Genomic DNA, 23,103 nt, shown 5'->3' on the forward strand with positions numbered 1-23,103 from the left:
GCGTTGTTACCGGGGCCCATTTTCATTTGTGACAAAGAAGCCCGAAATGAATCGCGTGTACGTGTTGAAGTCTCAATGTCTTCAGATAGCGCCTAAGATCGGCGATGGCAACGAAACAAAAGGGGATGGTGGTGTACGCGATCATGGCTGTCTCGACGTAGACTTGGCGACAGACACGGAGTAGATTCCAGCGCGCGCGATGTTCTTCGGGTTTCGGCATCGGCCAATATCTCGATGGCATCTTGACTGGTGATCCGCCGAGCGCGAGGCTGAAGATTCGGTTGCGAATCTCAGCAGGTAGACGAAGGAGTGGGGAATCTCGTGCGTTTCTGTTTGCCCTGGGTGGAAAGTCAGTGTCGTCGTGTATACTTACGCATATGGTAATTCCTACAGCGCGACTTCCAATCCAATGGGCTCGACGTTGAGTAGACCGCTTCTGTGTTTGCGGTAACCACGTCGTCCACGCGCTGTGCTCTTGGGCTTGTCATCCAGACCATGACGAGGAGCGACTTTTTGAGATCGTTGCGGCGGCATCTTGTGTTACTCGAACAGTTGATGTGTTGAGTATTGCGACTTGTGGCGAGGAAGCTCCAGGGCTACCAGTGCGAAGTGGAGGTGAGAAGGTCAAGGCAAACACAACAAGTGAGGAAAGTGCGATGAACGCACGGGCCCTCCTGTGTGCAAAGGTGAAGGTGAGAGTCTCGGAAAGGAGGAAAGCGCCATTAACGAGGAGCGCATGCAAAATATGCTATTCGTAAAAGAGGATGACGCATAGTGAATTCAGACATGTATTCCATTCGCGCGTGCAAGCCTGAATGTTCTAATCTATCGGATATTGTGTGAAGATACATTCTCAAGCTTTCGAGGATAGGGACTGGTTCTAGAAGGATTATTAAATATACGAGTTCGCATTTGGATTGACTTTAAGATAGCTGGAGGGTTTGCAGTAAAATGTCGAAGGCGAGATATTGGAAGCGTGGAAGGAGCATCTCTGGAGAAGGAACAGGCGGATTACATAATGCGGCGGTCGGAGATGGGTGCCAGATTCGCCGATGACTCTGGAGCTTCGCGTGTCCGACATCATCATCGCTTGCACCCAATCTCACCATAATGGCGTCGCGCACACGGCTGGCAGCCACTACGGCTTCCGGACTACTGCGAAGCTCAAGACCACTCGCAGCCTCAAGGATATCGCCGCTCGCTGCTGCTTTGACAACATCCTCCGCCCGCAGCTTCTCGCAGCTCAACTCGCATTCCGCCTCAGACCCGACCAACATCTTTGCCTTCCAAACCGGCTCTAAGTCGGGTGGCGTGCCTTCGTACTTCTCAACACAGAACCGACGGCCTGCAAATACAATCATCCGGTTCGTGCCACAGCAAACAGCATGGATTGTAGAGCGCATGGGAAAGTTCAACCGCATACTGGAGCCTGGTCTTGCCATCTTGGTACCCTTCATTGATAGGATAGCCTACGTCAAGAGCCTCAAGGAAAACGCCCTCGAAATCCCCAGCCAGAGTGCCATCACCGCGGACAATGTCACATTGGAGCTGGATGGTGTCCTGTACACCAGGGTCTTTGACGCATACAAGGCGAGGTGAGCATGTCATATATTTGAGTGTAGCGAGGATGCTGACAGCCCACAGTTACGGTGTAGAAGACGCAGAGTACGCCATCTCCCAGCTGGCACAAACTACGATGCGCTCCGAAATCGGTCAACTCTCCCTCGATCACGTCCTCAAAGAACGCGCCAACCTGAACGCCAACATCACCGCCGCGATCAACGAGGCAGCACAAGACTGGGGTGTTACCTGCCTACGATACGAGATCCGTGACATACACGCGCCCGAACCCGTCGTCGAAGCCATGCACCGTCAAGTCACTGCCGAACGGTCCAAGCGAGCTGAGATCCTGGAGTCAGAAGGTCAGAGACAATCTGCTATCAACATCGCTGAGGGAAAGAAGCAGTCCGTTATCCTGGCTTCCGAGGCCTTGAGGGCTGAGCAGATTAACATGGCAAATGGAGAGGCTGAGGCTATCTTGCTCAAGGCTACTGCGACTGCCAACGGAATCGACGCAGTTGCGCGATCCATTTCTCAGGGCGGCGGCGCAGCACAAAACGCCATTTCGCTTTCTGTTGCTGAGAAGTACGTTGACGCATTCGGCAACTTGGCTAAGGAGGGCACAAGCATTGTCGTTCCCGGCAATGTCGGCGATATGAGCGGCATGATCGCAAGCGCCATGGCAGTATACGGCAACGTCAACGCTTCCCAAGCAAAGGCGCAAGCATCGAAGATGGTCGAGGGCGGAAGCAGCAAGAAGGTTCAAGAGCTCCAGAGCAAGCTGAACGACGCTGAGAGTGGATCCAACCAGATGCACAACGAGATCAACAGGGTTATGGACGAGAGGCTGAGCAAGAGGTAGTCAGCGACCTTGCATGAGAGACGATGGGATAGGAACGGGATACGACTGTACATTATACCACGCTGTATAAATAGCACCGAGCCGCAAGCGACCGCGTCGGGGTTATTGGATATGGGATACCACCCAAAAGCAAGCATCATTCGCGGAGTCTTCTCTCTTCCACTTTGGAACTCCACTTCTCGCATGTCTATAGGGAATAGCGAACTTAACTACACTTTCATCTCCAACCTCAACCTACACTAACCGCTCCACAGCCTCAGCAGCCAAAACCGCAATCTGCTTCCCATCCTCCCAAATCCAATCATGCCCACCCTTCAGATCCCGTACATTGACCACTCTCCTCCCCTCTTCTTTAACCTCATCCTCATCATCCCCAACCTCCATAACAATATTCCACCCCTCCCTATCCAGCGTAACACACATGACATCCCTCTGCGCCCTCTCCACAAGCTCATCCTCGTAGCTATGACAAAGCATCAGCAGCTTCCCCTCGGGCCACTGCTCCTTATTATATTTCCCCGCAACAGGCGACACAGCCTGCCACTCTATGTACCCTGACCTCTCACCAAAAGCGCCCCTCACAAACTCTTTGTAAATCTTCGAGATGTATTCTGGTGTCGTAGGCGGGAGGTGGTTCCGTATCATGAGCGGTATACTGTATATACCTGATATCAAAATCATAGCTTCAGGAGCCGGCGAGGGGGTAAGGTCAGGTGTAAGTCCTATACCGGAAACGAGTTGGCATAGCAGGGTTGCGCCGCAGGAGTGGCCTATTCCTATCCATCTCTTCACTCCGTATTCGCGCTGGAGGTACTGGATTCCGCGGGCGACATCGCGGATGTGTTGCGGGTGTCGCGCTGAGCGCTCTGGGTCGTCGGGCGCACTTGGTTGCGTCGCGTGGTCGGGATATGGCGAGAGTCTGTAGTTTAGACTTGCGATTCCGCCGATTTTGGCCAAAGCAGAGGGATGTGAGGCGACGAGGTGGGTGATGGTGGGTGTGAAGCTAGGGGCTTCAATGAGGGGGTCGCGCCAGGCGCCGCCGTGGATGTAGATTAACCATGGCGCATTGTTGCTGGGTTTGGGTGTGGCTTCCTGGGGTTCGGAGAGCCAGATGTCGAGGGTTTGGAGGCGACTTGGGGGATCGCTGTAGGGGATTGAAGGGATGTGTCTGGGGAATGGGGTGGCTGTCATGTTTTAGTTTGATTGGGGATGGTTGTTTGGCGGGGTGTGCAGGTGCCAAACTTTGAGGTGTGCCGAGGTCGGTCACTTTTCATGTTTCTGGATCGATGAACCTTAAGTTCAAAATAAGACTTTGTAGACTCGACAAGAAAACATCACAAGCATGGAAGAAATGTTTTGAGTATGAATGTTTGATATATTTTCCCATCCAGTACACAAAAAAAGAGTACTATCAACCTCATGACCATTGGTTTCATCCAAGCCATGACTAAACTAAACAGACATTATTCCCGTCAAAGACACATGCCAGTGCCGACGCCCATGGTATTGCGATGCAGGTGTGTAACGCAATGCTAATGCAAAACCCAAGGTATCTCAAGGACCGCTATCCTCATAAAAATAAATTCTCGAAGCTAAAACGACAAAACAATTGAGGTGGTGGACGTTTACAAGAACGCGGCCATGAAGGCACCGAAGCCAACGATGCTACCAGCGGCAGCCTTGACGTTGACGGCAGCACCGGTGGCGTCAGCACCGTCGGCGCCAGTGCCAGTGGCATCAGCATCAGTGCCAGTAGCGTCGGCACCGGTGCCAGATGCGTCGCTGCCGCTGCCGGTGGCATCAGCATCGGATGCAGTAGGCGAGGCAACAAGAGCGACAGTGGTGCTGTTGTTGGCGCTGACGGTAACAGTGCGGGTGGAGTTGACCATGGAGCCAGTGCCGGTTCCAGCAAGAGTAAGAGTGTGGACACCAGGGCCGACGGCAGGGATGTCAGCGGGTACTGGCTGAGTGGTAACGGCAGCGGGCTGGCTGGTTACGGCATCGGGCTGAGTAGCGATGGAAGTATCAGCAGCGGGCATGCCAGTAACGACACCGAGAGAGTTGGTCTGGGTGAGGTAGGTGGTCTGGGGAGCCGGGTCAATGGACGATGAAGGGGCAGAGGAAGAGTCCTAGGTGAAAATCAGTGATCTGTTCGACATGAATCATTGAAATGATGATGAACATACCTGAGCCGACGCAACGGCGAAAGCAACAGCGGAGACGAAGATGGAGGCGCGCATATTGACGGTTGTGTGTTGTTTGTTTGGAAACGATTGATCTCTCTAGACGATAGTCTTTGACTGAAGATATGTCAAGTCGTGAGGATGCGATGAAGACGATGCGAGTAGTGATTGAGTGATGCGAGATGAGAAGCAAACTTCAAGCACTGCGCGAGACGCGTCCTCCTTTTATTGCCTCTGCTGCCATTTCACCCGCACCCAAGAAACAAGCATCGGAGCTAACCCTGGCCCTGGAGCGCCACTTTGACCCGGCAACCAGCCCTAACGCGAGCCCCATGCTATCCCGGAACAGGCGAACTGTCGACCTGACATGGCCTTAGCGGTTCTCCACAGCCAATTATAGAACCCTCCGTGGCGAGGATGTTTCGTGTTCGTGATGTGGGCGGAGATTTTTTCATTCAATGGTCTTCTGCTTCTAGGCGTCCAGATGGCGATCTTATAAACGTCTTAGACATGGATGCCTGAACGTCGTTGCGGTGAGAGTCGAGATGGGAGCTTGTATCCCGTCGCGCCGACTCGGGTGGTGAGCCTTAGGCGCTTGCGGTCGGGTACATACTGTGCCTCGAGATTTTCTCAGCCATGCCCCGGGTTTCAGGAACCAATTCGCTTCTTCCAGCCCGTGTGGTTCCACCAAACAAACCATGTTCCTATAGGAACAATGCACATCTTGTCGTCATTTCCCCAGCCAATGGCCTGTTACCCTGACACATCCTCCACTTTCCATCGTTACTTGCCCATGCAGCATGCGGCCTCATGCGCGCCCGTCGAACGTCAAACGTCAAACGGCGCACCACCAACCACGCGTTGCTTTCCCAACCATGTTTCCAACCACGCGCACATGCGCGCCGACCTCGCTATGTTGATACATAATCGATACCGTGCCGCACACGCTAATCCCCAGAAACACACCACGACAGGTTAGTATGCCGCAGGTGCAAAATCGTCGCGTTGTTGTTGGCAAGACTAATTACGCGTCCAATGAAGTTAGCTCCTAAAATTAGTTGTCTTGTCGGCGTGACCTCGTGTCGAGAAGATTCGCTGTCTTGTGTGTGATGGCACCTCGGCGGCCGTGCGCCTTCGTAAAGCGCGGGCTGAGCAAGGGGCCTGGATCCGAAAACGGGACCCGAGCCGGTCTGGCCTGAGGCTCATTTCTGATTTCATGCGAAAAGGGCGGTGATGCGAGCGGGACGTTGCGATCGGGACGGTGGGACGATTGTTGAGGACGTTGAATTTCTCGCATGTTCGGTGGTCCGCAACTGAAAGTTCTCGCAGCCAGCAATTGTTGCGTTGACGCGCTTGCTGGATGGGAGTGCCAAGCCCCAACCGGAGAAGGTGCCGGGCGTCACACCTCAACCTCACCAGGCCTTCAACACGTTTGTCACCGTCTCACGAAGAAAGGACGCCTCACAGGGCGCAGTCCCATTGTACTGCCTCTTCCAGGCGCTCGATACAACTAGTGATCCACCATTTATGGGCATGGTGGCGCTGATACGGTCATCTCAGAAGAGGCTTTGCGGATGACCTCGCTGACTACATGTCTTACAGATGAAGACCATCAAGATGCGAGGAGGCTACAATCAACCCACAGGGCACGAATCAGCTCAAACCAGCTCACCAGGCCAGCTATGGCTGTTCAATCATCAAAACATTTGCATTCCCTCATATCTCAGAACGAATTTGCGAAAGCCTTTGAATTTGCACTCGACCGCACGTGCATATCTCTCATTAGCGAACGATGGCCCTATGGAAAGCCAGATCGATTTAGTAGAGCCTCATTGCCTTCTGTCTCACTTGCTACATCCAACAGAAGTCTATCACAGCCATCTTTCGGCTTTCCAACTCCTCAATAACCTTTTCAAACACAACTTTATACCGCTCCGTGTCGAAAGTTCCTGGTAAGTAATCCCAACGTGGGGGGGAGGCCCTGATGCACAAGCGTCCACCATACCTCTCCATGGGTTCCGCCGCTGTAAGCATTATGTACCGTAAGTGTAACGGGATTGCTTCCCAGTCTTTCTCGTGCATCTTCTTGCGGTTGTGCCGAATGCGTCCCAATATATGGCCCGGCCAAATGGTAAGATGCACTGTGCTGTAGAAGCCTGCGAGGGGTACACCGAAAGCGTGTGAGTGTGCTGTACCGAAGTGGAAGAGTGCGTTGGAATCGACAAAGATCGTACGCGCCGTCTCCCTTGCAATCTTGTATCTCGCTCGCTCTACGAGTGCGGCTACCATTTCCGGATGTGCATATTCGCTCTTCATGAAGTGTGGCGTGTCGAAAACCGGGTACGGCAGCTCAGGGTTTCCGGTCCTTCGATGGTCCTGCTCTACTGCTACTGAGTCTATCCTCGCCCATGCTAACCTCAGTATTTGATTATGCAGGCTACATTCCTTCCAGAAGGTGGGACATTGGCTGACGGTACCTTGGGTGCGTTCTCTGGCCATACGGTCACCCCACTGAACTTCCAAGTTGATGTGGGATTTTATGCCATCCTGCAGGCTCACCCTATCCCGGGTATAAAGCACATATGAGCGCTTAAATGTGCGATCACGCACATACGGCTTATACATGCGACCGAGCAAGTGATCGAAAACGAGGTCCTGAAGTTCCCGCGGCAGAGCATTGACCCTTGATGTGAGCGAGCGACAACTGCTATAAGCATATCTAGGGAGATCTGCGTTTTTCATCATCGAACAAATGGCTCTGCGATAGCGTTAGCTTCATGTTCTCCGTACGGTAATCTCTCATCTCAGCCTTACTTGTTGCAGATGAATAGCTGCCGCTTCAAACACTGAAGCATCCATCGGTAGGTCTTCCTTGTCCTACAAGCATTTGGAAATTCCAGGTCCCCAGGTCTTCTCAATCGCCGTATTTCCTTCGTCAACTTTCTCACTTTTTCTCTCATGGATATAACACGCGCGCTGAAGACTCGCTGGATGGCCAGGAGACGCTTCCATCTTGTGACAACGGCGGGGGTGAAGCCTATTGCCTCGTTCAGGTCTGGGTCGTACGGGATGATGCAGCTCGTTTGGCGAGGATAATAGTAAGTGGGGGTGAAGATAGACATATTGTTCGAATGTTCACGGCTGGAAGATGCCAAGTGAAGAGTTTGTTTAGCATTTTCATCTCTAATGTGAAGAATTTGTACTTTCGACTTGACTCACAAGTAATGTACCGTACCATGGTTCGATAGACGGAGCCAGCCAACGGACGTCGAGGTATAACATCAACTTTCGTCACAGAAACGTTTGCCGCGATGCATCGTATGCGCTACTTGGCGATCATCTTTGGTATGAGAGCTTATGAGATTACTAAGAGTGAAAAGCCCAGAAAGTGCTTTCGGCTATTCTACGGTAGGCTCCATCGCTCTTGGAAGCGCCTAGCCTTATGTTCGCGATAGACATTCTTCCATCCAGATGCGTTCCTGGTCTTTGATCTTGTCACACATCTGGCTTCCATACTCACGTGCTTTGCGCATGAATCGACGGTCGACAGTGGCAAGATGAGCCAGGAAGGGCTGGACGTCCCTTAAGATGCGCACTCGCAGATTGCACAACCCCCAGGTGAGGTTTCTTTGCATCGCTGTAATTCTGTTAGTACTGACGTCTTTGATGATGGGGTTTACAGGTACCCTTTCATAGCCTGCAAAGAAAAATGGACTGGCAGTGAAACACGTCTCTGCCATTGCGACTTCGCCGTAAGCTCTCACGGACCATCAAGGAGTGTCTGTTGTTGCCTGCAGAATTGGGAGTAGCAACCAGCAGGCCGAAGTGGCCTGCAACTGTGCCCCTACATATAAGCTGTGGGTCTTACACTTCCTTGCCTACTCGCTCGACAGTCTATTTCTCCTCAACACTAGGAGAACCCGATCGCTGTAGTCTTACACGCGCATCGATACAATACTCCAGCGATTTCGATTTCGGCCCTGCTATGTCACCAGAACTATCACCAAGGGCCACTTCAATCATGGCCGCGCCCTCGACACCGTCCAACAGCACACCTTCGAACACGTCCTCGAACATTCTGTTCCGTCTTCCTGCCGAGCTCCGTCAAATCATTTTCTCGTATCTTGGGTTCCCCGTTGGAGGACATATATGGATTGACTGTGACGAGTACCCTTATCGCAGGAAGGCTGTCCGACACAAATTTTGGAAGTGTCCGAGAAGGGCTCATGCAGACGAATGTAACATCGAAGTGCGTCACAAGATTGCGAAGGTGCGATTTGATGACTGTTATCCAAGCAAGGGCATGTCGGCTCATATCGAACTCCAGCCCCGTCAATTATATCGTACTCGAATAATGGAGCCAAATCTACTGAGGGTGAACAAGGAACTCCGGACGGAGCTGATGGACCTGGTGTTTGGAGCCAATGACGTAGAGTTTTATGGGCCCTTGACAGACGACACTGCCTTCCAGTTTGACGACAGCTCTCTGCCCCGTTGCGTGATCGAACCAAGTTGCTTAGTCCTGCTTCCTTCGACAATGACACATATGACGTCCATCATTCTACTTGGCAGTTGCCATGGCCATACAGGGCGCGGGAAAGCATGGAAAGAAGACTGCCAGTCTCTTCGGTTCCTCGCTAAACACGCTATCAATATGCGCTGCCTGACTTACAGTACGTGGGAAGGCTCATGTTACCGGATGTCTACCGAAGGCATCATGGCGCTAGTACAGACGATTCGGGAACTCACGGTGACCGCAAAGAGGCTCGAGAGAGTACGAGTTTTGTGGACGAGTCGTTTTGGCTACTCAAAGAAGGAATGGGAGAAGGAGCTTATGGTTTTAGACAAGCCAAAATGGGGTGCAGTTGTGCTTGAGGTTTGGCAGATTCTGGACGGACTTAAGAATGAGGAAGAAACTCGCTCGGAGCGTTATGAGGCTGAAATAGCTATGGAGTACTTTCGGATCCTTCCACGCAGACGTCTATGAGACGGAGTTTAGCGATTGCGGTAGCTGCATACAGCGAATACAAAGGCGTCTGGGTTTTGTTTCTTCATTAAGATTATAGTACAGAAGTCATCCTGTTCGCCTGCATATCTTCCAGCTTGTAGAAAGCGTGAGTGTCAACCAGATAACCTCCGCTGGGTAAAAGGGCAAAGGAATAAGCGTCAGACTTGGCGCCCCCATGACGAATGAGATCTCTCACAGACCGTGCGGGCTTTGTTGCCTGCACGAGTTGCGAATATCTCTCAATAGGCAGTAATAGCCCGTGCCCACCCGCGTGCTCCCATAAACTCAGCCATGAGTGACGCACTTCCTGATTACTCGCACCCAATCGTCGACACACGATAACACTCCAGCCCCGACGGTCTCACTTGTTCTTCAGTGCAATGATACAGCACCTTCGTGTCCTTGTCTCTTCATTCATGCCACCAATACTACGATCTATGACCCAGCCGGATCTAATGTTGCCCTCGTCGCCGCCGCCCATCGTCGCGTCTACGAATGCGTCTACGGATATGTGTACGCATGCGTCCCCGGATCTCTTTTCTCGTCTTCCTGCCGAAGTACGCGATATGGTGTACTCTCACCTCGGCTTCCCTGTCGGAGGCTACATCTGGATCGACTGCCCTGGCTACTGGTGCAACGATTGCTCCTACGCGTCACACTTCACCCACGATTCCAATAGCAAGCATCCAAGAATGCGGCACGCAAGCAACGGAGTATTCCAAGTGCGCCGGAAGATTCGGCAATTGCAGTTCTCCTGCAGGCAACGGAATATGGAGGGCATGCGTGCTTGCCTCGTTAAGCCCAATGACGGTGACGGTGACGATTCATCGGATGACGAAGATGTTTGGGTAAATGCTTTCAATTACTGGTACCTAACGGAGATGAGTATACTCGGCGTGAATAAGGAGATCCGGGCTGAGCTTCTGGATCTGATGTTTGGACGCACTGAGATCGATTTCGACGATGTGCTGACATTGAGGCCCTTTCCTCAGATTCCTTTCGCGTTACCTCCTCGCGTCCAATGGCCAGATACGGTGTTCTGGCTGCGCCTTCTTCCTTCGACATTGGCACATATGACATCAATTACCATCTCGTCGGGGCAAGGACCAGTGGAAGACTACCGGGCTCTTTCCTTCATCGCTAAACACGTAATTAACTTGCGACGATTGACCTTCGTATGGTCATATTACTATCAGGACATCGACATGGCCAACCGTCTAGTGGAGACGCTCGAGCATGTTGATATGATTGCAAAGAAGCTCCAGACGCTGCGGATTGTCGTAAAAGGAAAAAGTCCGCTCAGAAAAGATCAGACGTTTACACTAGAAAGGCGAAAATGGTGCTTTACTAGGTCCGATATTTGGTGGCTAGTGGACGGAGTAAGAAGGAGAAGCTGAATAACAGGAACTAAGGAGGGCATTCAATTAGCCGATAGGACGAGATGAGAGGTTTCATGACTTGCAGATGTAAGCGCATGCTTGATAGAAGCCATGGAATACTTTCATGATAAATTTTGGAATACATAGTTGTGTGGAAACCTACGTAACATAACCTATGCCACCTTGTTCGTGACTTCGACGAACTTTTGCCACTCGGTGTACGCCGCTCCGCTTGAGATTGCCCACTTAGCTCTCCTGACACCCTCTTTCCAGCGTCCACCTCCAGGGCCAACCTCCTTGATGACATTTCCATCATCGCCTTCGCCCATGTCGCTCGTATCCGCATCGCAGATACCACTGACAACGAACAACGCCGCGGTGTTGATGTAAACGAAGTGCAGGATTGGGTCATCCGGTGGAACCTCACCCATCAAGATCTTCATCAAGATCTGGGCGTTCTGTTCGGGTGATTGTCCAGGACTGACTTCGCTCAGTGGGTGCTCGGGTAGTCCGAAGTCTGCGGGTGTTACAGTGAAGTAGTTGATGTTGGTTTCCCCTGTGGAGGGATCTTCGACCAACCGCCAGCAGTGCGTTGGCCCAGCGCAAGAGAGCTCGTCCAGTTCCTCGTCACCGCAGATGATCATGCCTTTCCTGCAGCCAGACTGCTTCAACGACTCAGCGAAGTCGGGTCCAATCTCCTTTCTCGCTACACCTAGCACTCGCGCTTCAATCAAGTCGTGTAGCGGGTTTGCTAGTGGTCCGAGAAGGTTGAAGATGGTGCGCCAGCCCAGTTGCCTTCGAATGGAAGCAGCGTGTCTGGCTCCAGGGTGGAAGATTGGGGCGAATAGGAAAGCGTAGTTTGTCTTTGAGTAGATTTCGTAGATGGTTTTGGGTGCGATGGCGGTGATGACCGGTGGTTTAGGGGGTGCGCAAGACAGGAGATCTGCTGAACCAGAACGTGATGTCGATGCTTTGTTGCCATGCTTTGCGATCATGAGGAGGGCACTGGCGAGGATGGACGAGGTAGTGCTGATGTTAAAAGTGTTGTGCGAGTCGCCTCCTGTACCGACTATGTCGCACAGCCCTCCCTGGTAGGAACCCTCTTTCCTTCCCCGTTGGCTGATGAGTTCTTGAAGACCCTTGACGTCAATACCAGTAGCATAGTCGCGCATCGCCTTGGAGCATTTTGCCAATACTTCTGCTTGTCTGTCTTGGTCTGTGAAGTGGAGACATGTCAACAGCGCTCCAGTCTGAACTTCAGATAGACTGTTTGTGAAGATCAAGGAGAGGGCTGCTGCAATCTCGTCGGCTGTTGGTTTGGTCGTCGGTGACTCATGCCACAGTCGTTTGAGAAGAGGTGTGATGGATATTTTGGAATCCTCATCGCCTGCTTCGGTAGCCATGATGTGGAATGGTAGTCGTGGTCCTTGCGCGCTTGCCTTACTCCAGCATATGCGAGCTGGCGGGGTAGTTGGCGGGGGATGTGTTGGTAGTGACGACGTATACCAAGTGGTGTTCTTGGTATGTCGAGGTTAGGACCGAATTGATGTGTGATGTAAAAGACCCTGAATCAAAGCAACCAGTTGAGTCACAGCATGGCCGCACGGAGGTGCTTCCAAAGTCCGCACTTGTGTCGCAATATGCACCACGATGAAGGCTCCACCGCGCTAGTCCACAACCCGTTAGCCACACAAAACGCCGATGCCAAGGCCTCCAAAATCTCGACTCAGTGCTCTCGCGAGCGACTGGAATCTTTTCAAGGTCATGACGGTCAGAGTTTCTTCTCTGACGGACCTTGTAGCTCCACCCTCCGCGACACCGACCAAACCAAATGGGGCAGAAGCGAACCCATGCCGAGACCAAGGATGGCTTCAAGAAGCCTTCTCCGGATAAGAACCGGATGAGCGCGAAGAACGACAAGAAGCATGGCGCGCGCAACGACAAGAAAGACACGCGCAAGGATGGTGACGCGAAGAAGCCGCGGTCGCAGCTGGTGCGCATTATCAAGAGAAGAAAAACTTATCGCGATGCTAACTTTGCATAGCTACTCAAGCCGCAGCCAGAATGGCATGCGATAGAGTTGCCAGCGCTCCCGACCGCCGAGAATCCCACGATCCCGCCCCGCTACATCATCGACAACATCCACGAGTATGCCATCAAGCTCCTCGACGCAGAGGCCAGCGAGTATGCCGCCACCCACTTGGCCAAGGACTCGTCGCATAAGTTCATGTCGACCGTCATGGAGTCTGGTACCATGGAGGATAAGGTGTCCGCGTTGACCTTGTTGGTTCAAGAGTCGCCGCTGCACACGCAGAAGGCCTTTGGCCAGCTCATGGGCCTATCGCAGAAGAAGAGCAGAAATGCTGCCATGCAGGCCTTGGCTGCGCTGAAGGATTTGCTGGGTCAGGGCGTTCTGCTCCCACCGGATCGAAAACTCAAGGCTTTTGCGCGACAGCCAGGCCTGACCGCCGCACTGCAGGGAAAGAACGTACAATGGAGAGCAGGCGACAAGCTGCCGGGCGCTCTGGAGAAGACACATCTGATCGTCTGGGCATACGAGGACTGGCTGAAGAAACAATACTTTGAGCTGCTGAAGATCCTGGAAACCTGGTCCAACGACGAGGTCGAATACTCGCGCAACCGTGCCGTCACATATGTCTGGGAGCTGTTGAAGGAGAAGCCAGAACAGGAAGAGAACCTCTTGCGCCTGCTCATCAACAAGCTTGGAGACAAGGAAAAGAAGGTCGCGTCAAGGGCGTCTTACCTGCTGCTCCAGCTCCAGATTACCCACCCGCTCATGAAGAACGTCATCATCAGCTCCATCGAATCCGATCTCATTTTCCGACCGAACCAGAGCGGCGTTGCCAAATACTACGCCATCATTACTCTCAACCAGACCGTTCTCAGCTTGAAGGAGCCCGATGTCGCCAACAAGCTTATAGAAATCTACTTCAGCATCTTCCTCGGGCTGCTGAAGAAGCAGAAAGAGCACGAGAAGGAAGAGAAGAGGATAAACAAGTACGGTCACGTTCAGGGAGGTGGTGGTCAGCCTGGAAAGATGGCCAAGCAGAAGGCTGAAAAAGCGGCAACCATGGCCTTCAAGGTCGAGGACGAGTCGCGAGAGAAGCTGATCTCAGCCATCCTAACAGGTGTCAACCGCGCATTCCCATTCGCTAAAACCGACGACGCAAAGTTCGAAGAGCAGCTGAACATGATCTTCGAGGTCACGCACTCCTCCAACTTCAACACCAGTATACAGGCCATGACACTCATCCAGCAGATCTCTGCGACGAAGCACTACTCCGCAGATCGCTTCTACAGGACTCTGTACGAATCTCTTTTGGATCCACGACTGATGACAACCTCAAAGCACATCATGTTCTTGAACTTGCTCTACCGCTCGCTCAAGGCTGATACCAGCATCAAGCGTGTCAAGGCCTTCGTCAAGCGCTTACTCCAAATCATTCACATGCACGAGCCACCTTTCATTTGCGGTGTCTTGTACCTCGTCAACGAACTGATAGCTACCTTCCCGACCATCAAGACCATGCTGTCAACGCCTGAAGACCATGCCGATGATAGCGGTGATGAGCACTACGAGGATGTCGATGAGGACAAGGAGCCCGCCGCTAAGAAGGTGGAAGAGAAGCCTGCACAAGTGACCTATGACTCCCGGAAACGAGACCCAGAATACGCGCATGCTGATCTGTCTTGTCTATGGGAGTTGCTGCCACTGCAAGCACACTACCACCCTTCTGTTCACGTCCTGGCCTCCAAGATTGTCAACCAGGAACCCATCAAGGAGAAGCCTGACCCGACTATCTACACTCTCATGAACTTCCTCGACAAGTTCTCCTTCCGCAACGCAAAGACCAAGGCACCAGGTATACATGGTTCGTCGATCATGCAGCCTATGTCTGGAACTTCCAAGGCCGCGTCTTACCTCATCACCGCCCGCGACGGCGACCGCACGCACGACCCGCTCAACTCCGAGCAGTTCTGGCGACGCAAGGTCGACGATGTCCGTGTCGACGAAGTCTTCTTCCACACATACTTCGAGAAATCCGGCAAGGCCAAGCAAGCTGATAGGAAGACGAAGAAGAAGAACAAGAACAAGGACGATAGTGATGAAGGCAGCGACGATGATGATGAGATCTGGCAGGCGCTTGTCAAGAGTCGTCCGGATGTTGAAGGCGATGGTGGTGACGATGATGACCTCAGCGACTTCGACATGGACGACATGATGAGCGACGATGAAGCTGGAGGAATGGACGGCGGTGTTGAACTCAACCTCGGTAGCGACGATGATGAGGCTATGGCGGAAGAGGAAGAAGAAGAGGCTGCCGGTGGCCAGCACCAAGACGACGATGACGATGACTTTGAGAACTTCGACCTCGACGATGAAGACGCCTTCATGGACAGCGACGCCGACGTTCCAGTCGAACTCAACCTGGGCGACGATAAAGACGAAGACAAGGACAAGGACGGCCGCAAGAGCAAGAAGAGAAAGCTCAAGAGCCTGCCCACTTTCGCTTCTATGGAAGACTACGCGAAGATTATCGGCGATGACGATAGCGAGTAGCTGGGTCTTTTGTAGGGTGTACGGAAAAGCAGGTGCTGGGTGTGAGTCTTGTAGTAATGCTGATGCGGTTCATCGAGTGGCGTTATTCGTCTTGTCCATGGCTTGTGTTTTACTGTAGATATCCCATACCCTTGTAATGGACGAGTTCATAGACCATGATGATTGTCTTCATCGCTGTTACTGATGTTTGAGTGCATGCACTAGATGTGTTGTTCATCTTGACTCCTACCCATATTCGCGTAGTGCTTCAACGCCCGTCAGTCGGCTCACACCTACATTGTCAAATGTGCAGTGTATTTGTTTGGGTACCTCAAATCCGATCTCTTTGGGTTGAGCCAGGATGTCTGGATACTACAATGATTGCAATATCTAAGCAAGATACGAGAGTGAGATGGAAATCTCACACATCCCGTTATGAAGAAGTAGATGAGACAATGGATAAACCGCTTCTTCGAAAGAGCGTGATGAGTACTTTTCCAGATCTGGCTTTACAAGCTCTCGAGATTCTTGGGCGTACGAGCCAGTACTTACCATGACAACAACACGCCACACCAGCTATAAGAATATAACGTAGAAAGACCATACATCTGTCAAATAGAATCTACATTCTGTAGAACGAACATCCCATCCACAATCTCTGTCCAGAGTTTGGCGTTTGCGGACGCTTTGAGACGATGAGAAGGGGGCAGATGGCGTGCACTTTAACCCACAGCCCCTTCCTCTCCTCTTATAGCGTTCCACCGTCGCCCAGGTGTAGATGCAGAACGAGGAATTTCACGAACAGAAATCTGGGGGCATATCCAACACCCCCAAAACTTCGCATCTCCTCAACGTCCTATCTCCATCGCCTTCCCGTGTCTCAAGCTCAACAGCCTCACTCTTTCGACTCCATCCCGTCTCTTGAAGCCCAACAACAACACTCATTCGAACCTCAATCCAACCTCATGAAAGCATCATGTCGTTCTCACGATCACTAAACTTCTGCATCGGCGTTCAAGACCGAGAAAGCTATCTCGCATGGTGTACCATGCGAATCTTCATGTCGAGGTGTAAGAACCCAAGAAGCCCAGGAGTCGCCAACAAATCGCATCTACCAATCCGATGCAACAGCCTGATCTCCATATCCCCAACGGAACTTTTACCCGCCACCAATCCCTCGCTCGGTACAACATCCCGCGGAAATCACAAATGACAGGGAAAGCAATCCATCCGGCAGGTGGAATTCGGGTACGCCACAGTGACGGACATCTCACACATGAAATTCGGGGGCGTTGGGGACATGCATTCTGACTCGGCATCTTGAGTCGCAGACCACGAATGAAAATAGTAGCAATTGACTACCCCCGGCGATGATAACGTCAAACAATGCAAGTGGGGACCGACCTTCCCGGGATCGCAAAGACTCTCCGTTCGATGTTCGGTAATTAAGCGAAAAAACGGATGTCCCGATGCAACGCGTAAGTTTTTCGCTTTCGCGTTGGTGGTTCTACTATATGTGGATATGGTGGTCAAGTATGAGGTGGTAGAGTGTCATGGACGTCACAAAACGCCGAGGATATAAGAAGAAGCGAGCGAAGACAAGGGGGTTGGTTGGTTGGACCGCGGACGTGATGCGATGTGATGTGTGACACGGAGGAGATGCCCGGTAGAAGACGTCAGAGGGACGACTCGTTGCGCTCGCTTATGCCGGTCATGATGCTTGTGAGTCGGCCTCTTGCTCGGTGTAATGAGGTCAGGCTGAGTCTCGACATCGCGAAGGAATGCTGCGTGACTGTTGAGCTTTGCAGAAGGAGTGGATTTTCGCTTCAGTTGCTTGGGGCGGAATCTTGGAGGTGTAACTTGATGGGGTTGTCGATGCGCGTTTCAGCTCAGCGATGCGCGGTCACGACTCGCATTATTCATGGCGCACATCATACGATGGTTTGACAGCGGACGGCTTGGTCGCTACCAGGAGACATGCTGCGGGTCATCGAAACTGCGGTGACTGCATTGGAGGGTGACCGATTATTGACAGCTACATTTCCTTGGATTGCGTAAGCTACACAAAGAATAGACCTACGCCATGGTCCGTATGTCTTGTGAACATTACAGCTCATAGAACGATGGTCCAGATCTGCCACTGTTCAAGGGATGCAATGCTGACCAACCCCAACCCCTGGCAAACCGGATAACGACCTCTTCCGGCATGCATCATGACAACTTTCAAAGGGTCCATAGATGGCGTAATTGAATCTCGCAGAACCATGCCCCAGCGTTGTTGAGAATGAGATGGCGCGCGCTCGAAGGATTGGAGATCTTCATGAAGCATTGATACCGCTGCGGAGAGCCGCCCCGCACGAATGCGAACCTTGTGTTGAGTTGGGAACCTGGCGCATAATCATTACACGGTGGACCACAGAGTGCTGGGTGTGATCCTAGGGTCGCTCAGTGCTGAGAGGTCGGGAGCAAAAGAAAAAGGGTTACAATGAACAGCTCCTTCCCACGTGGATTGACTTGGGTGTAGTGTAAGCGCGGGGAGGCGGGACAACCTAGCGCGACCTGTTTCTCAGATATGCTACGGTTACTCGGCAACGGTCGACGCCTCACGGGTGGTTGGTCCGGGGCGTTCTGACCAATAACGCAGCTTGGAGCGGGGTTTCGAGTAAGAGACCCTCATTCCGGAGCTTGCTCCTCGCTTCTGGAGGGGTCAATAGCTCCCTTGAAAGACCCTGCAATCAATGGTTGAGCTCAAGACGGCATATGTGGAATGAGAGGCGTAAAAAACTAATGTAAGCAGGAGTCTGGAGTTTGCGCGCTTGCCGTAGTTCGAACGTGGAAGTGAGAGCGACTAGACTTTGCTAAGATCGGCTATCAACCTACGAGAACACGGCTCTTTCGACACCGAATATCTTCGGAATTAGTGGCGCCACGGGACAACTGATCTCAAACCACGTCGCTTAACGGCTTTTACGTGACGTATGCTAGTTTTGTGGCTAAAACGATATTGATCGGCAATATGGGTTTGTGTTGTCCATGTCGTAGGTGTTGTGTATGAACCTTGCGATTTATGCGGGACTACTGGTGACAATACGCGTACATGGTCTGGAGCTGACGATGGACTATCCAGGGTCCAGTTCGTAACCAGGAGCTTGTCCAGGGACGTTGCTGGAGAGCGCTGGGGATGACTTGACTGGGTAGGAACATGTTTCCCTCTTCCCATGCGGCCAGGATGTTTCCAATTACGGCGACAGGCATCTGTAAGGCAAGCAAGCGGATGTGAATGCCGCGTTGGGCTCTCGCAGTTCTACTCTACTCGATACCCATGCAGATATGCTAGGAAGAGTGCAATAGCCGATGGATATGCCCTAGGCTGGATAAACGGGAGTGATGGAGTGCCATCTATGACTTCTTGGTCACGATATCGTTGAGCACTTACAGTTCAGAGTAGCGCCAACCGTGAAAACGCTGCTCGGAGTATACTCCAGCAACTCTCATTCGACACAGCGCGGACGACCTGCTAACGGATACTGAGTGGGGTATATGGTTGCCAAGAATAGAGAATGGAGCTCCCTGGAAAATCGGTATACAGACGATGTAAGGTGGGGCGCGCTTCTTTTGCGACAATGGGTTCACGATGGTATTGGCATCCAAACAGTTCGCAGTGACTATCAGTAGAGATGTGCAAGACGGCGCGAAACGGCTGTTTGGGTCAGATCAAAAGGAATTCCGAAGATGCGGGCGCAATCTGACATCCTGGACGTGTTGATCTTGTGGAGAGCTGAGGCCGCCGGACGTTGAGAGCTCTCGCGCTTGTGAAGACGCCATCAATTCATCTGCAGGGTCTTCAAGTGGGCGCATCGTCTTGCACCAATGGCAGCTGGGGCACACAGAGGAATAGTGCACGGAGAGAGATGCGCGAGCAGAGCATGCGGCGAAGAAGCAATTTGGCGTTAGCTGAACGCGGTGAGCATCTTGAGTTCCCAGATTAACGAGGAAAAAGCAGCTGTGGCAGGGGCCAAGCGCGCAGTACCGTGGAACATTTCAGGAGGATCTATGGCTGAAGACGAGGCTGGCATTGGCCAAGATCGCATCTCATCTCTCAGATGTTGGGCGGGACGATCACGAAGCACCGGGCTGGTCCACGTGGCTGCGTGGCGCCCTTGCTCCCATCAGCAAAAGGATGGAGATCGCGATGTTGGCCCAAAGTCGGTGAGATATTGGACAGCGTATCGGCATAAGGTGCAGCCATCACAGCAGGGGACCCCTCGTGCGGCCGGCTGGTCATTTTGCGCACATGAGGCAGCATGGGATTTGGCCATCGTGAGTTTCCCGATAAGGCAGGGCGGCAGTGGGGACCGGTGCCGAATGCGAGGCGTAAGGCACGGGGCAGGAGTGACATCAGCGTTTGTAAGAGAAGATTAACGCCGGGTCAGTCGGCGGCAGGAAGGGGGACTTGGGCGGGCCCTGCATAAAACAGCGATGGGAAAAGGCCGCGCGAGGGTGGCAGAGATCGTGATTCGGGCAGCCTTGAGGGGACAAAAGGACCGGATGGGTGGTGGCCGCGCAAAGTGAAAAGAAACGAAGCAGGCTAGGGCAGGGAGATCACGTCGATGTGGTGCAAAAACTCGATGGAGGGGTTCGGTCAGTGCTGCGCGGCTGCCGTTTCGAGGACGGCGCGCCAGGTCAAGAGTCTGGCCAGAGGAGTCTATGGGGCTTTTGCCGCTAAAAAGAGCGCCAGGGGCTGTGGCTGATGGCGGGCGCCCGACGTCATCTTTTTTGCGAGAATACCGATCCCCCACCAGATGACCCGATCACTGCTTAACGTCCAGTGGGGCGCTAGGCTGCGAGCGGATAGGTCGGAACGGCTGGCAGGGATGCGTAAGCGGAGAAGACCCTGATTTTGTATTACATCAGACCTAGCGACGTTATGCCGGCGCGTTGTTTTTCGAGTACCGAATGCGCTCGAGAATGCAGACCCTGGGGCGCTGAGAGGAGAGGAAGCTGGTATGACAGGCTCTGACGGTCTTGGTACGACTTGTCGCTGCTGTCGTTGCGATACACCGTGTAGTTGCGCTGTGTAGTTCTGTGGTGTCGCGATCTGTAGTGTCGACACCATGCGACCGATGCGATACATCATTCCGATGCGCATCCCCAAACAAAACAACTGACTCTTTGACGCCGACACGCACCGGCACCAGGCCGGCGGAGGGTGCGGGTGTGAGCTGGCACAGGGCCTGTTTCTTGCCATTGGCGCCCGAAGGTCGCAGAGTTCCTTGAAACTGCCCTCGAGATCTCGATCTCTCCTGAGCAGACGGCACCTGTCCGCCGCCGTAGCATTGGCCGGCGCAGCCTGCTACCGACGGGCAATCTTGCATGGCTTTCTTTTTCTGCACCACCCATGTTGACCCATGTCGATTGCAGGACCGCTGAAGCTTCGTCCCAGCAACCCAGCAGCACGCTCCGCGGTGCATCGCACTGAGTTCCACGGTGTCATGCGCTGATGCCGCTTCCTGGTCGGTCGCTCTTTCCTAGTGCGCGTCGCCTGCGAGCTGATCGCCGGCAGCCGGGGCCCCTGCCACTGCCTGGCGCTAGCGTCTTAGGGCGGACTGCACTTTCCCATCCCCACGCATGCAATTCTCAGTCCCTGATAGTGCCCTGATCCTGGGACCAGCGAACCCTGTGCTTCTGCCCTGCTTGTGCCTTGCCCAATATAACTTGCTCCCAGTCCCGCATCTGTCGTGTGGTGCTCCAGTAAGCTCTCTCCCAATTCACTCACCACGCCCGCTCCCCACCATCCACACCTGTCTCATTGTCGTGTCGACGTCAGTCGCCTGCCTCGCACATCACTCAAACATCACCCTGTATAAAGCGCGCCTCAACCACCCGGCCACCACTTTCACGTGCAGCCCATCGCTCTCTCTGCGAATTTGGTCGCTCCCCCACTGGCACGTGTTTGCTCAAAATGGACGCCTTGTCCGGCAAGAATTCGACAGGTCGCAGAGTGTCATTGCTAAACGACGGCCCGGCGCCTCCTCCTCAACTTGTCCGACTTCCCTCCATCACTCCTTCCCTCCAATCCCGGACCTCCAGTTACTCATCTTCACCCCTCGCCTCACCTCCTCGCCTGGTCCGCAGCGACTCTTCCGACTCGACTATGCAGACCCCGTCGCCCATCACGCCTGACTTCTCCTACGAGCCCGGCATGGACTCGCCTGTCTTCGCGCAAAATGGCTTCTTCGTCGACCAGAAGTTCGGCGTCCCCATGCATCAGTCGTCCGGCCCTCTTCCTTACCACACCAACCCTGCCCAGGCTGGCTACTTCAGACCCGACCACATGTCTGAGCACCCTGATCAAGCGGCGATGAACGCCCGCCCCAAGAAGAACAGCTACCCGTGCCCAATGGCCAAGCAGTTCGGCTGCAACGACTTCTTTACCACCTCTGGCCACGCTGCCCGTCACGCCAAGAAGCACACTGGCAAGAAGGACGCCTTCTGCCCCGAGTGCAACAAGGCCTTCACCCGCAAAGACAACATGGAGCAGCATCGCCGCACCCACCAAAGCGGCCGCAATGCCGCCAAGGGCGGTGAGCGCGACGTCAAGAAGGCTAAACACCAGGCAAAGCGCCCCAAGCCAGCCCCGCTCCAGTCTTCGACGATGCCTTCTCTGTCACAGCTTTCCATGGTAGACCCGTCGCTTCCCCTCAGCCCGTCCGGATTTTCCATGGCCCCCGCTGTTCAATCCACCGACTCTTTCCTCGAGTTCCCCAACAGCTCTCGGTACCCCGACCCGACTGCTTACAGCTACAACCCCGCTCCCGCCCAATACGGCGGTCTTGACGCACTCGCCATCGCAGCGAGTGGTGAGAAGCGCAAGTTTGAGTCATAGTCGCTCGTCTCATCTCTCTTTCACCGTTCATCTGATCACATCTCTGATCATCTCTTCGGGTCTTCACCTTAGACCACACGATTTCTGGAGCGAGGCGCTTAGGGCTACGACCACGATATCATGGAGTTCAAAAGTCCGACGGAACAATAGACGCATGCCGTCATGGCTACGAACGGACCTTGGCGTTTGGGAGCAGTGCGCATCGACGCACGCATTTCTTTTCTTTTATTGTATATACTACCAATTACTTCGGTACTTGGCCGCGCACAGCCTGTGTCCTTCTCAGCGGTCTCTCCGCTAGCATCCTCATGTTGCGCAGTTTACGTGGAGGATGTCATTCGAAGATAGGGATTAGGGCTCGGAACAGGCAACATGGATACCCGCCCTTACTCAAGGGGCATCAACCTTCGATTTCTCATAGTTCAAACACATCACGGATGTCCACGGAGTAATGCCGTGGCTTCCGAAAGAAAACAATACAAATAATTACCACAAACACATCTACCACCAAACTGCATTGTGACCTGTGCTCGGGTGACTGACCTCAACAGTCGGTCTGTACCATGGGTTGTTTCGGCCACAGCCGATCACCAACCTTACGGATAGCATTCACTTGCAGTTTTCACCTGCAATGGTGACGACAAGAAACGGCCGCGAACTGCGG

The 23,103-nt window shown here is 53.2% G+C and overlaps 6 protein-coding genes across 6 annotated transcripts; 3 read left to right on the forward strand and 3 right to left on the reverse strand.

Moving 5' to 3' along the window:
* Positions 1 to 1,110: 1,110 nt before the first annotated feature.
* On the forward strand, positions 1,111 to 2,422 carry J4E92_007167 (uncharacterized protein; the record flags this gene model as incomplete). Its single annotated transcript, XM_051498530.1, has 2 exons — positions 1,111 to 1,595; positions 1,645 to 2,422. The coding sequence occupies 2 exons, from the start codon at positions 1,111 to 1,113 to the stop codon at positions 2,420 to 2,422; spliced, it is 1,263 nt and encodes a 420-aa protein (XP_051351464.1).
* A 234-nt stretch (positions 2,423 to 2,656) lies between these two features.
* On the reverse strand, positions 2,657 to 3,613 carry J4E92_007168 (uncharacterized protein; the record flags this gene model as incomplete). The annotated part of the gene is made up of 1 exon (XM_051498531.1): positions 2,657 to 3,613. The coding sequence occupies one exon, from the start codon at positions 3,611 to 3,613 to the stop codon at positions 2,657 to 2,659; it is 957 nt and encodes a 318-aa protein (XP_051351465.1).
* Positions 3,614 to 4,047: 434 nt separating this feature from the next.
* Positions 4,048 to 4,662, reverse strand: J4E92_007169 (uncharacterized protein; the record flags this gene model as incomplete). The annotated part of the gene is made up of 2 exons (XM_051498532.1): positions 4,048 to 4,551; positions 4,609 to 4,662. The coding sequence occupies 2 exons, from the start codon at positions 4,660 to 4,662 to the stop codon at positions 4,048 to 4,050; spliced, it is 558 nt and encodes a 185-aa protein (XP_051351466.1).
* Positions 4,663 to 11,165: 6,503 nt separating this feature from the next.
* J4E92_007170 (uncharacterized protein) lies at positions 11,166 to 12,395 on the reverse strand (the record flags this gene model as incomplete). The annotated part of the gene is made up of 1 exon (XM_051498533.1): positions 11,166 to 12,395. One exon carries the CDS (start codon positions 12,393 to 12,395, stop codon positions 11,166 to 11,168), a length of 1,230 nt encoding a protein of 409 aa, XP_051351467.1.
* A 428-nt stretch (positions 12,396 to 12,823) lies between these two features.
* J4E92_007171 (uncharacterized protein) lies at positions 12,824 to 15,574 on the forward strand (the record flags this gene model as incomplete). The annotated part of the gene is made up of 2 exons (XM_051498534.1): positions 12,824 to 12,985; positions 13,037 to 15,574. 2 exons carry the CDS (start codon positions 12,824 to 12,826, stop codon positions 15,572 to 15,574), a joined length of 2,700 nt encoding a protein of 899 aa, XP_051351468.1.
* A 6,133-nt stretch (positions 15,575 to 21,707) lies between these two features.
* On the forward strand, positions 21,708 to 22,439 carry J4E92_007172 (uncharacterized protein; the record flags this gene model as incomplete). Its single annotated transcript, XM_051498535.1, has 1 exon — positions 21,708 to 22,439. One exon carries the CDS (start codon positions 21,708 to 21,710, stop codon positions 22,437 to 22,439), a length of 732 nt encoding a protein of 243 aa, XP_051351469.1.
* Positions 22,440 to 23,103: the final 664 nt, after the last annotated feature.

Source organism: Alternaria infectoria (genome assembly GCF_024043175.1).
Source record: "Alternaria infectoria strain BMP 0036 chromosome Unknown scaffold_11, whole genome shotgun sequence".
NCBI lineage: Eukaryota > Fungi > Ascomycota > Dothideomycetes > Pleosporales > Pleosporaceae > Alternaria > Alternaria infectoria.